Source organism: Spermophilus citellus (assembly GCF_964194105.1).
Source record: "Spermophilus citellus genome assembly, chromosome: 17".
NCBI classification, from domain to species: Eukaryota; Metazoa; Chordata; class Mammalia; order Rodentia; family Sciuridae; genus Spermophilus; species Spermophilus citellus.
In genome coordinates, this window is record NC_138199.1 from 73,704,928 (window position 1) to 73,719,251 (window position 14,324).

At 53.2% G+C, this 14,324-nt stretch overlaps 1 protein-coding gene across 1 annotated transcript in view; it reads right to left on the reverse strand.

Moving 5' to 3' along the window:
- Nucleotides 1-2,511: 2,511 nt before the first annotated feature.
- QRICH2 (glutamine rich 2) overlaps nucleotides 2,512-14,324 on the reverse strand; it is a 33,288-nt gene continuing 21,475 nt past the window's right edge. The window contains exons 6-18 of the mRNA XM_081271794.1: nucleotides 14,226-14,311; nucleotides 13,696-13,793; nucleotides 13,115-13,229; nucleotides 9,052-9,306; nucleotides 8,161-8,283; nucleotides 7,997-8,071; nucleotides 7,421-7,809; nucleotides 6,842-6,907; nucleotides 6,481-6,582; nucleotides 5,857-6,057; nucleotides 5,392-5,542; nucleotides 4,899-4,986; nucleotides 2,512-4,140 (exon numbers count right to left, since the gene is read on the reverse strand). Coding sequence (XP_081127920.1) covers nucleotides 3,971-4,140; nucleotides 4,899-4,986; nucleotides 5,392-5,542; nucleotides 5,857-6,057; nucleotides 6,481-6,582; nucleotides 6,842-6,907; nucleotides 7,421-7,809; nucleotides 7,997-8,071; nucleotides 8,161-8,283; nucleotides 9,052-9,306; nucleotides 13,115-13,229; nucleotides 13,696-13,793; nucleotides 14,226-14,311 — 1,919 coding nt within the window. The 3' untranslated portion in view covers nucleotides 2,512-3,970. The remainder of the gene's footprint in view (nucleotides 4,141-4,898; nucleotides 4,987-5,391; nucleotides 5,543-5,856; nucleotides 6,058-6,480; nucleotides 6,583-6,841; nucleotides 6,908-7,420; nucleotides 7,810-7,996; nucleotides 8,072-8,160; nucleotides 8,284-9,051; nucleotides 9,307-13,114; nucleotides 13,230-13,695; nucleotides 13,794-14,225; nucleotides 14,312-14,324) is intronic.

The window sequence follows — 14,324 nt, forward strand, 5'->3', positions numbered from 1 at the left end:
ATCACTGAGCTGCATGCATGCCTATCCCCTTCCTCAGCATCCCAAGGAGCTGGGCTTACAGGTGTGCACCACAGGGCTGGCCCTGGAAACCAATTCTTTTTGTTGCTAGGAAAGCTGGTGTCCTCCCAAATGCTGCTTTGCCCTAGGCACTCCCTGCATCTTCCAGTTGGGACCATCTTACTGTTCCTACCCTCAGCCTCCCTTGGGGAGGTGTGTCAATGAGTATGTATTTGTATGACTCCACAGCTGTTGGAGCCAGAGAGTGGGTGGGTTCCTGGAGACACTTGCTTCCATTTCCTCCACCTGCGCTGCAGTCCTCCAGGTATTAGAATGGGCAGCATTGGCTGTCCTTGGCCAGCACCTTTTCTTGCTGTCCTCCAGTACATGTTCAGGGGAGTGAGACAGGCTGAGAGTGAGTGACCTGCCACATGGTTGGAATTCCTCCTGGAGCCATGGACAACCACCATGTGGCAGCCAGTACCAGCAATGGTAGGGGCAGCCCTGCCTTGAGCTTTACTCCTTCCTGTGGCTTGAGGGGGACCAAGTGCTATTGAAAGGCAGAACTGCTGGGCTGGGGGCTGGAGGTTTTGGCCTAAAGTGAAGTGAAACTTAAGGGCCCCAGCCAAGTTGTTAACCACCTTGCCTCTGGGCCTTTTTGCGTCTTCTCACCCTGATTGGGGGCACCCCCTCCTTTAGTGGAGTGGAACAGTGAGCCCAACTGCCCTGTCTACTGCACGTGAAAGCTGGGTTTGTCCTTTCAGTTTTGTTTCCTGATTGGAAACCCCTGAGACTCCTCCCAGCCTCAGCTCTGCCCCTGCCCACCTGTGCTTTCCCAGGCTAGCAGGGGAAGCCCCTGGAAGGAACACGGGCTTTCAGGCTGTGACACCCCTAGAGGCTGCTGGGACCGGGGCTGGGGTGCACTCGGGTGTGTGCCAGCCTGGGAGAGGGTGGAGCGGCCATGCCCAGGTGTGGAATGGTGGGGGCCAGCCCTGGCAACTCGGGGAATGTGACTCCTGTCCTCTGTGGGTGAGGAGAGCTGACCTGCTCCTCCCTGCCAAGCCTGTGAATTTGGCTTCTAGACCAGGGAAACTGAGCTGACCTTGTGGCATTTCACTGCCAGGGTGGGGCTTTAGTGAGAGACATAGGAGCCAAGGGGGAAGGGATGACCTGGCGCTGCCTCCTGTGTACAGAGAAAAGGGTACTGGCCTGGGGTGCCCACTGTCCAAGCAGCTCTTCTTCCCACCCAGCCATGAGCATTATGTGATTACATAAAGATACATGGAATCTTGGGATCAGGAAGCAGGGAACCACCCTCAGGGTGCATCCCACCTCCCACAGCATCCCCCACCAAGCCCACTTTTGCCCACACCAGGCCAGGGGTGAGAAACCTATTTCTGGGCCATTTCCTGCCTCTCTTTCCTGTGTGATTCGCCCCCTCTTCTCACACCCCCAAGTGAGCCTCTTATCCGAGACATCCCTTTCCCATGTGAGGGATGATGGGAACTGGGGGTGGGGAGAGCCCCATCCTCCACTTTGGGCATTTGGTTCCCTCTGATGTGGGAAAAGACCTGAGGTAGAAACTGCTTTGATGATTCAGGCCTTCTTTGTCCCCAGCTTGCCTGTCTCCTGGGGGACCCCAGAATTCAGCCAGTGACCCAAGTTCGGGAGGTTCAATTGGGTGCTGGGGGCTTGTTCCTGGCAGCTGCTGCCGGCTCAATCACACAGTACTCCTCCATACCCTCCCACCAATAGCGGTGCATTTTTCCCAAAGGTTTGTAGGTTTGGGGCTAGTGAGGTGGTGACCAAATGGGCCAAGCAGCTGCCTGGAGCAGGTTGAAGGCTCAGCCTTGCACAAAATGCAAGCCATGCCCCTTGAACTCCTGCTCTCCATCTTCCAAGGCATTGGCCAGGGAAGCTTCTACTCAGCCCTTCTGCCAGGGGTTGGCCTTCAGGCTGTGGCTGGCTGTGGCCCACTCAAGGGCAGACAGCAGAGCATGGTAACCTTCCCAGGGACTGTGGGTTTTTGCTTCTGGTTCATGGCATTGCTTCACTGGGACCTGTGTGAGGACCCAGGAGCTGCTCTGAGCTGGCAGCAGGGTAGTAGCAACCAACTCTGCCCGCTACTCCAAGATACAGTTAGCACATCCACACCATGGGTCCAGGCCTATCCAGTGTCCTGGGCCAGTCCTCCACATCAGAAGGTAGGGCTGCATCCCTGAAGGCAGCAGCACACTTGGGCTGGCTGATGGGTGTGAGAGGAGGCCCAACCCAGGCTGCCCTGAATTCAACGGTGAAGCCCTCCAGGAGCCCCAGCACGCTCAGAACAGCTTCATCTGTGTGGTGGACTGGAGGTCTAATTCTCAGACTGAGAACCCTGGGGGCACCTGGGGCTGCCTGGCCAGCAGCAGGCACTGCCTTCTCACTCCATCTTCCCGAGGCAGGACTGACAGAGAAGCCTTCCCCAATATAAGCCTCTTTAACTTAAACATTTACTTAAAGCTCTATTCAGGGAGCAGTGGTGGACCGTGGTCCCCGAGTGGGCTCCTCTAGCTCCTCCTCAGGAGGTATGTCCATGTGCATTTCTGGTCCTGAACCGTTGTCCTGCAGGTGTTCCATCTCAGTGGGGCTGGGTGGATGGGCCATATCTGACTGGGAGAGATGTTGCCTCGAAGAAACTGCAAGACAGGAGGGCATAGATGGCTCCACCATGTATCCCATACCCACTAAGGCCCACTCAGCTCACCCAAAGCACACGGAAGTCAGGCATGGCCCCATTGGCCAGGCCGGTGGGGTTGGAGTATGCAGAGTACTTAGGAGCGCTGGAGCAGTTGGGGCTCCTTTATAATCCCTGTGAAGGAAAGTTAGTCAGTAAACATGCCCTCTTGTTGGGGCCAAAAGTCTGCCTCTTGGGTAATGTTAATACAGGACTGTTTAGGCAACATCACACAGATCATAAAGGCACAGGAATGTTTCCTAAGACTTCTCTGCGCCTTGGTATTCTCAGCTGTAACTGGGACTAACAATGGTCCCTACCCCTTAGTATTGGTGTGTGGATTAAAATTGTTTGTATGTATAAAAACTCCTAAATGCTGCCTGGACAGGAAGGCATCCCCAGTGAAGGCGAGGCACCATTACCAACAAAGCTTTCTCTTCTGTTTTCCCTTCTTCCTTTGTCACAGGCACTCACTGAATGTGGGAATGGAAGGGTGTTACAGAGCACAGAGGATTTGAGCCCTCAAGCTGGAGATGGGGATGGTGTGTGGGTGTCAGGGGATCCTTGAACCTCCTACAGATTTACTAGGTACTGAGGGTACGTGAGTATTTGATAAATGGAAGGTTGACACCTTTGTGACAATCTCACAGGGGCCCTAACTCTAAGAAGCATGCATCCAGCACCCCACCCCCTTGATGACAGATGAGGAAACCTAGGTCTGCAGAGGGGAGAGACCTGAATAGTTACCTGGTATTGATCAAGCCTTTTGGCCCCAGGATCCTAGCAAGGGACCCAGGCCCCTGTATGGCTAACCTTGAGGCCCTTTGCTCCCTGACCTTAAGATGTGATCTAGCTCCTTGGATGAGACCAGGGGCTGTGGGGGCTTTCTAGGCCTGGGGGTGGGAGGAATACCTCCAGGCAGCACCAGAGTGAGGGGTCCCTTGGGGCCTGATCATGGTCCCATGTCCTACAGGTGCTTGGATCCCATAAGCAGCAGCTCAAAGAGAATCCTGTTATGTGAGAAGGGAAGGATTGGGCTTAAGCCAGAGAAACCTGTGTCCTCTTGTATGAATCAGGAACAGCAGTAGTATCCACCCCATAGACCTGGCACATGCCAAGCACTCAGTAATTGACTTTCTCTTTTCCTTCCCATCCTACCCTTCAGCTCCCAGCCTTTCCTCTCTTCAGGGAAACAAAGGTATAAACTAGCTGGATAAGGGGGTGGTGGGGCAGGAAGGAGAGACCAGAGGACAGTGTTCAAGTCATATGGAAGGACACCTCATCCAGAAGAAAGCTACCTGAGTTGTTGCCAGCCAATAGGTGGGTGCTCTGAGGCCGGGAGGGCAGCTGTCCGATGTTACCCAGGGCCTGATGCCTGAGCAGGTGGGGCCGGGGCTGCTTGGTCTTGTGCTTTGACACTCCTGAGGCTGCAGAGGGCAGTGGAGGGAAGAGTCTTTTCTGAGACAGACCCAGGCACATGGGGAGATGGATGTAGGCTGCAGGTCACAGCCAGCCTCAGCGGAATGGTCAGAATTTGTAGATCTGCCCCTTCACCCTTTACAGGGACTTCACTCATTCACATGCCCACCCATCCACCTACCCCTGCCCCCCGCTCACCCAGCTCTTGACCATTACTCTTTCCACCCACCATCCATCTATGCATCTTCTATCTGTCCATCCTTCTACACTCACTCATTCTCTGAAAAACTACACACATCAGCTATGTGCCAGGTGTGGTGAGTTCTAGGTGCTCGCAGGGTTAAAATTAGGCACAATGGGAAGTGGTAAGCAGCCCGATTCAGATATGGGGAACTGGAAGCCAGCCTCCAGGGTCGTGGGAGATCACTAAGGGATGGTGTCTTGCAGGGTTTTAAAGAAGGGACCGGTACAGCTTGGCTGTGTTGAAGGGAGCAGCCTGAGGTGGGTCAGCTCAACAGTGGTGACAGGAGAAGACTAGCAAGAAAAGATGGGGCCACCACCTGCTGGGTGATTGGCTGAGGCAGGAAAGCTGTCTTCTATCCGTAAGCACTTACCTGGGGGCTTTTGGAGAGACCTGAACATCTGGAGGCAGGGAAATGAAGAAGGTGGCACCCACAGTCTGGTAGCCCAAGGCATGCTCAACCTTCCAGGAGATGGATGGTCCCTTAGGACTCAAGTAAGGACCCTGGGCTACCTGCATACTCACTGTCTTTGTTCAGGATGCCTGGCAGTCTCGTATCCATCCGTCCCTTGTAAATATGTCCATCTAGGCCCAGGATATCCACCTCGTCATGCTGTAGAGGCAAACAGTCTGTTACCACTATGACACCTAGACCTTTCCCTCTGCTCCTTCCCCTGTGAAGGCCTGGGGTGCAGAGCACTGTTCTGACTCCTGGTACCAAACAGTGTTTACAACTCTCCCTGTGGACCCTGGGCTGCACCAGGGCAGTGACAAGGTGGGAGGAAGTGGAAAGCACGTGGTTCTCAGGCCCTGCGGTGGCGGTGCCTGCTGGCAGAGCTGGAGTGGCAATCTTTTTCCCAAGGCAGGATGTAAAGAAGGGGCTTGAATCGGGTCTGATTAAGAAACCGCCCCAAGGCAAGGGGCACAGGAGGTAACTTCAGGTTGTTTTTCCAGAATGACTTGGAATCTGGGGCATGTCAGGACCTTCCTCCCTGAGGCTCCCTGGTAGGGCCCAGACCTTCATGGCTATCTGGATCTCCTCAGGAGCATACGGGCCCTGGGACAGGTGCTGCTGGCGGCTACGGCGGTAGGGGTAGGTGAGGGTGTGGCTTCCTCCACAGCGCCGGGGCACAGTGGAGTAGGTGTAACCCACCATCGCATCTGGCACCCTGTGATGCAGACAGCATGGAGTCACTGAGAGCTACCAAGAGTGTGACCTGGGACACACCTATGATGGGGCTAGCCAGAGACACAGAGGCAGCTCTCTTGAGGAGTCCCCAGGAGTCAGGGCAGGAGTAAGGGGCCAGGGACAGGTGGGTGAGTGAGCACAGCAACCTTGAGGCCACCACACATACACACAAGCATGTTCACACACACATGTTTTTACACACCTTCCCCTTTACCACAGTGGGGTGAGGCATTTGCTCACATGGTTGTGGGGTGGGCATAAACCAAGCACAGTCACCTGGACTCTGTCCCCTACCGTTTGTAGCAAGGGGAAGTGAGGCCCTGGGCCTGCAGCAGCTCGTGGATCATCTGACTGCTAGCCTTCACAGAGCCTCCAAAGTGGATCTGCACCTTCTCAATGTCCATCAGCATCTTGGAGTGCATGGTGCGCAGGCGCCCTGCACTCCGCTCCATCGGTGACAGGTCACCCCGACAGAAAGTGCTGCCTAGCTTGAGGCTGTGGGGCCCAGGTGGAAGGGAGGGTGGTCAGCCCAAGACAGACAGAGCCCCACATCCTCCATTCCTATACTTGGCGTAAATACTTCCTTACACCATGGGCCTTTATTCTGCAAAACCCTGTGCGGGCGGAGCTAGCACCCTTGAAAGGCTTGAGGCTTACAGGTTTGGGGCAGCTTGGTCCCAGGGCATCAGCCCTCTCCAAGGCACCCCTGAGGGGCCACACTTGCCCAGAAAGGTTTTCCCCAGAGGCTAAAGTATAAATGAGTCAAAGGGGAGAGAGCAGAAGGGCTAACAGGTAGTTCAGAACCCAACTGGTGGCAGGTTCTCACCTCAGGCCCTGTACAGTGCCCCAGGGCACCCTCTGGAGCCTTCTCTACCCCACCCTCCCACTCATCCTGCCCAGGACTCCACTGCCCCATACTTGCGGCTCTGCTGGCGGACCTGCTCCAGCTCGAATATTGTGTAGGGGCGAATGGACCGGTGTACTGGCAGGCCAGGACTCATAGGAATCAGAGGGATCATTCTGGACAGGGACACAGGTAGGGGGGCTCAGATTTGGACATTCCATCACTGGATCCACCTACCACTCCCATATTCCATCTGCCTAAAGGACCTTCCTAACCACCCCAGGCTAGCCAGGCCTGAGAAGGCGCAGGGTAGGAAGTAGGCCCAGGAGACTGAAGTAAAAGATAAGAGGTGAGGTAGGCAGATGGAGAAAGTGAAGCCCTGTATGCCACCCCACCATGGTCACCAGCTGCCCTGGGCCAGGTGTGAGCACTCACTGTCCAGTCACAGCTGTCTCCAGAGGCCGGTCACATGAGAGGCAGTGGAAATGAGCCAAGAGCTGCCTGTTGGGAGTGAGGTGCACAGAGGGGGAGAGCTCAGAGGGGTTGGCTGCCCACAATCCAGGCTGGCAGGAGGCTCAGTAGGGTGGCCCTGCTTTCGCACATGCCTGCTTCCACGCACACGGCCTGCACCTGCCATCCTTACTCAAAGTCAGCAGGGTCCCAAGGGTGCTCTTCATAGGCCTTGGGGCCCCTCTGGTGGCCAAGAATGGTAATCCTGGGCTTCAAGGCTACTACCACCCAGGTCCCCAAGAAACATCTCAATTCTGAGACTACAGACCTCTCCCTGTCCCAAGGGCCCAGTGCAACACACCTCACCAGGGAGTCTTAGCATCTCCCAACTCCCTTTCTCTGTGGTCATCTGAAGGGGTCTGAGCTAGAAGACTTCTTCCAGCTCTAAAATTTGTCCCTCCAACAATGGGACCTCTCTGGAAGATTCAGTTTGTTGGGGGTCCCCAGCCCACCACCTGTCCTCCCAGCAAGGTATGCCACTTCCCAGCTATCTCCGGACCTCACCTCCTCATGGCAGCTGCCTCATCTGCCTGGTAGAGTGGAGGACGCTCTTTGAGCTGCTTCCGGAGCGATCTCCACCGATCCTCCAGAAGCTGCTTCACAGGGTCTAGCTCCAGGCGGTCCAGCTGGGTGGGGGTGGGTTCCAGGTGAGACCAAGGCAGCAGATAGGGGTCTAGCCTTGAGGGCAGTGGAAGCCCCACCCATCCTGCAACCTTTCCTGCACTCACCTTGCTGTCCATCTGTACCAAGAGTTTGTCCAACATCTTCTGCCAGTCTTGCTCCTGCCCAGTCATCTTGGCCACCAGCTCCTGCATCATGTGGGTCAGCTGCTCTGTGGTGGCATCAAACTGGATACGGCTCACTTTGGCTGCTAGGGCACTCTTGTCTGCTTTCTGCATGAAGAGTAGGGGAGGCCCCACTTGGGAGAGGGCCATGACAGGGCCCATACCCCCCCCATGTCAACCCCTGAAGCACAGTTTTCCAAGAGCCCACATCTCCATGCCCTACACCACCAGCCCCTCACCCCTCTGGCCAGCAAGACCACCCTAGGGCCGAGGGCCCCTGGGAACTGGTGCTTACCACATGGATCTCCATCTCCAGGTGCTCCCTGTTGGCCTTTTCCTTCTCAAGCTTTTCCAGGCTCTGGTACAGCATCTGGAGGCCCAGAAAGTGAGAAATAAAGAACCAGCAGCTGAGCAGCAGGGGTGGGTGGTGTGGGCCTCAGCCTTGCCCTAGCTGCTCACGTTAATGTCCTTCTGCTTCTGCTGATGGTCCTCGATGAGGTTGCTGGTAGTGATGTTTAGCTTCTCGCAGTCACCCAGCACCTGCAGGATGGCGCTCTGTACATGGCCCAGCAGCTCCTCGTCCTGTGGCAGGGGGCACAGGGAGGATTCTCTGAGGCTGCTGGGTGGCCCTACACCACCCAATAAGGAAGCTCACTTCAGATCCATGTCCCTTTTACACAGTGACATTCAGTTTCCCACCAACAGTTGGGTCCTCAGCCAGACAGGGACAGCAATCCTCTACCTTCTCATGGATTTGCCCCAAGGTGTAGGGCCACCCAGCAGCCTCAAAGAGTCCTCCCTGTGTCCCCTGCCACAGGACAAGGAGCTGCTGGGCCAAGTACAGTGATCAGCAGAGGTGACTGAGGCTCAGGAGCATGTGCTGCTCTTGAGCTGCTTCTAGAGAGAGATCTCCACTGGTCCTACAGCAGCACTTCACTAGGTCTAGCTCCAGTGGCTGTAGTCTCTTCCCACCTTCCCTGATCTTGGATTCAGGATCCAAATATGAATTCCTGAGTCCAGGAGCAGGACTTGTGGAGAGAAATCTGGAAGGAATTGGGAAGATGGGCATGCCAGGGGAGTGGCTGTTTGCTCAAATGTGCACACACATGGCACTGCTCTACCCTTGACCAGCCAGGACCACCCCGCCCACTGAACCAGCTCTTCTCAGTCTCCTGTCCCCAGAGCTGACTCACAGCTACTCACGCTGTGACCCTGTGGAAGGATCAGGGAGTTTTGTAGGATATGGCTAAAGATGATCTCAAGCCTGAAGCTCCTCTTCTTGGGGAGAGCTGTCAGCTGACACTCTGCAGGGCCTCCAGGGCACTGGGAGGGAGGCAAGCAGAGACTCACCTGGCTCTGGAGCTTGGCCTTCTTGGAAGGCCGGGAGGCAGACAGGTTGCTGACTATGTCCTGGAGCTGCTCATAGCGCTGTACGAGTGTGCTGACCTGATGGCCCAGGTCTAGGCTGCAGGCCGGACAGGTAGCATTGGGGTCAATCTGGCCAGGTGTGAAGTAAGTCAAGGGCTTGTGTGGGGTCATGCTCATGGACAGTAGGGTGGAAGAGGAGGCCAGCATACTCTCGATGATTGTCCTCAGCTTGTCTAACTGGGTGAAGGAGAGACATGGGAGAGGGCAGAGACAGTCTCAGCCATATTCTGCCCAGACCACCAATGCTAGTGAGATGCTTCCTGCCTCTTCCTGACTGAGAGGGCAGTCACCACCAAGGCCTTTGGTGCCTTGCAGAATGTACAGAGTGTAGTAGGAACCCCATCTCTGTTGGTCAACCAGTGAACAGTGCTCTCCTTGGGGTCAGCCTGAACGCCACATAAAGCACTGGTGGCTGGATGTTGTGGCCACATCTGTCATACTAGGGACTCAGGAGCAGAGGAAGGAGGATTGCAAGTTTGAGGCTAGCCTCAGCAACTTAGTGAGACCTGTCTCAAGATGAAAAATTTTTTATTATTTTTTATATTTTATTTTTTAGTTGTAGTTGCACACAATACCTTTATCTTATTTATTTTTATGTGGTACTGAGAGTTTAACCCAGGGCCTCAAATGTGCTAGGCGAGAGCTCTGCTGAGCCATGACCCCAGCCCCCAAGGTGAAATATATATATTTTTTTCTTTTTTTAATGAGAGAGGAGGGAGAGAGAGAGAGAATTTTTTTTTTTAATATTTATTTTTTAGTTCTCGGTGAACACAACATCTTTGTTGGTATGTGGTGCTGAGGATCAAACCCGGGCCGCACGCATGCCAGGCGAGCGCGCTACTGCTTGAGCCACATCCCCAGCCCCATGAAATATTTTTTAAAAGGGCTGGGAATAGGGGCTGGGGATGTGGCTCAAGCGGTAGCGCGCTCGCCTGGCATGCGTGCGGCCTGGGTTCGATCCCCAGCACCACATACAAACAAAAGATGTTGTGTCCACCGAGAACTAAAAAATAAAATAAAAAAATAAAAAGGGCTGGGAATATAATGCAGTGGTAGAGTGCCCCTGGTTCAACCCCCTGTACCACCAAAAGTAAAAATTCAATTGAATAAAGCGTTTGCAGGTAGGAGGTTTCTGGACCTTTCTCCAGTCAGCCCATTGATCTGCTCTGGCTAAACCCTAAAGTGATCCATAGACATTCACAGGACTCTGATGACAGCCAGGTTGCTTGGGGGACTAGGGGTGTGAATGGTGGGCTTGCCCATGCTCTGTCCCACCAAGTATGTGCATAACTGACAATAAAGGGATGGGACAGTGAAGACAGTGCTGCAGGGCTCTCTCAGGGTTAGGGGGTATAAGCCCCTTCCAGGGACAGCTGCTTGGCCTGGCCCTGCTGCTCTCCTCTGCAGCCCCTTGTCCAGCTTGTTGTTGCTAATGACCGGGCCTAAGCAGAGCACAATTTAAGAGCAACCAACCTGGATTGGCCAGAGACCCTCAACTCACTGCCTGACTCAAAAAGGGGCACGGCCAACCTGTATCCCCATTCACCCATCCCCCAATTTGGTAGTGGGCAGAAAAGTCAAAAAACTACAGGGCTCAGGGCAGCCATTTGGAACCATGTGTAAGAGACAAGTTGCTTGGGAACAGAATGGAAGAGAGGTGGGGAGGCTGAGAGGGATGGGTGAGGAAAAAGACAAAGGTATGCAGAAAACCAAACATGGGGAAACACCCCAAACTGCCCGCTGTGGCCTAGACATACCCGCCTCCCAACTCTGTATATACTCAATGTGTCTCCCTTTTGCTTGAACAAACAGGACTTGCAACTGAATGGCCTTGGCTGAGGCCAGCACATAGCAGGCCTCTGGGATGCAAAGGGACAGAGTCATCCTCTCAAAGGGAAAAGGAACAGTCCCAGAAAAACGGGCATCTCAGTGATGCCTTGAAGAACATAAAGCAGCTCTCTGGGTAAAGAAGATCCAGGAGGAGAATTCCAGAACAAAGACAGCATGAGAGAGGGGGAGGGGGCTAAAAGACAGGCAGGAAGGCCGAGGGCTGGAGGCTGGACGTGAGGAAGGTTTGACTAGAGGAGAGGCTGCACAGGGAGCTAGGGCCAACCAGGGGGAAACTCCTTTCCAAAGTGTGGCCTGGGAGGTCCCTGCTGGTTACCAAGACCAGACATGAACTTTGGGCCAGCAGGTGACTTTGTACCCTCTCTGCCCCACATGGGATAATTGGCTCAGTCTTGAAATGTTACATGCCATTGCACCAACAGCTGGGAAGAGAGACCACAACGTGGCTCAAGGCACACAGGGATTCCTGACTAGAATCCCTGGGCCCAGTGGCTTTCCCTAGGTGGTCCTTCTGTGAGTGCTCAGGGGACTGCTCTAGGTCAGACACTCTTCACTAGGAAAACTAAGGACAGTGTCATTCAAGATTCAAAGGTAGACACTCACTATTGAGAAAGTGAGAGGCTGGGTTGTAGCTTGGTGGGAGAGCTTTTGCCTGGCCTGGGTTCCATCCCTAACACCACAAAAAAAGAAAAAAAGAAAAGAAAAGACAGCCTGCAGAGTGGGAGAAAATGTTTGCAAGTCTATACCAGATAAGCCTGGTATCCAGAATATGTAAAGAACTCGTGGAACTCAACAATAACAAGATAAATTACTCAATGTAAAAATGGACTAAGGATTTGAGTAGACATTTGTATCCCTTATCGATAAAAAACAAGGCATACAATTGTCAAAAAGCACATGCAAAGGTGCTCGGCATGATTAGTCATCAAGAAAATGCAAGTCAAAACCATAATGAGATACCACTTCACACTCTCTAGGATGGCTCAAATTAAAAGAAAGTAAATAACAAGTGTTGGTGAGGACAGGGAGAAAGTGGAACCCTCTCAACATTGCTAGGAGGAATGTCAGATGGTGTGGCCACTTTTGAAAACAGTCTGGCAGTCCCTCAAATGATAATTAAAGTTGTCATATGACCCAGCAATCCCACTCTTGGTATGTTCCTAAGAGAAATTAGAACATCTCCACATTAAAAACTTGTACAGGAATGTTCATGGCAGCATTAGTTCTAATTGCCAAAAGATGGAAACAAATCAAATGTTCTTCAACTGATGAATAGATAAACTGCGGTATAGCCACAAAGTGAAATTGTCCCGAGTAATAAAGAGTGAAGGACTGATACGTGCTGCAACATGGATGGACCTTGAAAACACTACTCAGAAAAAGAAGCCAGATGCAAAAGACCATTTATCATAAGATTTTGTTTCTATGAAATGAATGTCCAAAAGAAGACACTTCCAAAAGACAGAAAGCAGAAGAATGGTTGTCAGGGCCTGGGGCTTGTGTGTGGGGTCATGGGGTGTGGGAGAGAAACTGCTAACAGGATTAAAGCCTCTTTAGGCAGTGATGAAACATCTTGGAATTGGGTTGTTGTCATGGTTGAGTTATTACAAAATACCTGGTTCACTTTACTATCATTATTATTTTGGTACTGGAACCCCGGGGTGCTCTTCCACTCTGCTACATTTTTTCAAGTTTTAAGACAGGGTCTTGCTAAGTTTCTGAGGGTCTTGCTAAACTGCTGAGACTGGCCTCCAGCCTGTGACTTTCCTGCCTCAGCCTCCTGAGCCCAGGTATTAGAGGTATGTGCTACTGTGCCCGACTGTCTTGTTCACTTTAAAAGGGCAATTTTATAATATGTAAATTACATAATGAAAGAAGGACAGGGAAAGTAGATGAGTGGGAGGTGTACAGCACATCATCACCTTGCTCCAGGATGCCCATGCCTGTGCACCTGTGGCCCATTTCGGTTTTGCATTGGGAGGAGGCTGAATCCTAGACACAGTCACCTCCCCATACATGCTAAGGGGGACCTGAAAGCTTGGTCTCTGAGGAGTGAGAAGGCAGGCCTGTCCACTGTCTATAGCCAACTCTGAGAAGGGTGTGTGGTCCCTGGAGCTGAGGAGCACCAGTTCCTCACCTGGTCCTGCAGGTAAAGTGAGGCTTCCGAGACGGAGTTCTCCATGGCAGCCTTGCCTCGTTCCTGACTCTCCCGCAGCTCAGACAGCTCCTTCTCAATGTCAGCCACAGTGACTCTGGATACATAAGAGACCACCTAGTTCCAGGGCCAGCCCAGAGAACGGAGCCCAGTACTACCAAGCCTGGCCACCCCGGACGCAGGGGATGAGAGGAGGCTGGCTCTGTCTAGGGAGCCCCAGGTCCTACTTCTGTTCCAGGGGCTGCCCCATGTGTTGGCCTAAGGCTTCTAGGCGGTGATACAGGGCCCTGCAAAGAGGAGCTCTGAGGAGCTTGAGCTGCATCTCCCTGGGGACAGTGTAAAGAGCCTTGCACTCTTCTTAGACCTGCTAATGAGCTGTTTTAGGAACCTGGGGAACTTGTACCAGTTCCTTGAACTAGATCTGGCAACCTGAAGACTAGGTATGATCCAGGTCAAAGACAGCAGTCAGGTCAGAGCAGGAGGAAAAGTGAAGTCTGCCACCACCTTCTGGCTTGGGAGCACAGGACACCAGGACCGCAGTGCACAGGGTAGGGGCATCTCACCTGATGATGCCCAGCTGCAGGCTCAGCTGACTAGCCTTCAGCTCCTTCCCTGCTTCCTGGTCACTGTCACCCTCCAGGATTCTTTGTAGCTTATTCAGCTGCAAACCCAATGGAAGGGGAAGGTCAGGTAGGCATGCCCTCCCCCTTTCCTGCATGTGATCCTGCAGCCCCCACACACTCCTCTCCATTCTCTAATCTTTACCTAATGAAATCTAGGTCCTCTCTGGACATCCAGCCACCCATCTGCCTCCTGGATGTAGTCGTTGGCATTGAGAATGCTGAATTCCTAGCAGCCCCCTGCAATGACCTCTGTCCCCAGAAAGTGCCAAGCCTGCTTAACTCAGCTGTATCTTAATAGCTTTGAGGGTCAGGAAACAAACACAGTAACACCCAGGGTGCACTTTCTACCTGAGGGATGGCAAAGGTCCAATCAGATCTGAAAAAGGACTCTGTCACCCTCAAGCACAAAGCACAAGGGCTCTGACCCACCCCATCCAGAAGGCAAAGGAGGTTTACTCTCCCTTACATACTTGGGCTCTTTCCTGCCGAACTTCTTTGGCCAAGGTCTTTATGCTTTTCAGCTGTTCCTGCAGGTCAGGGGGTATGGTTTTTTGGACTAGGAAAAATGG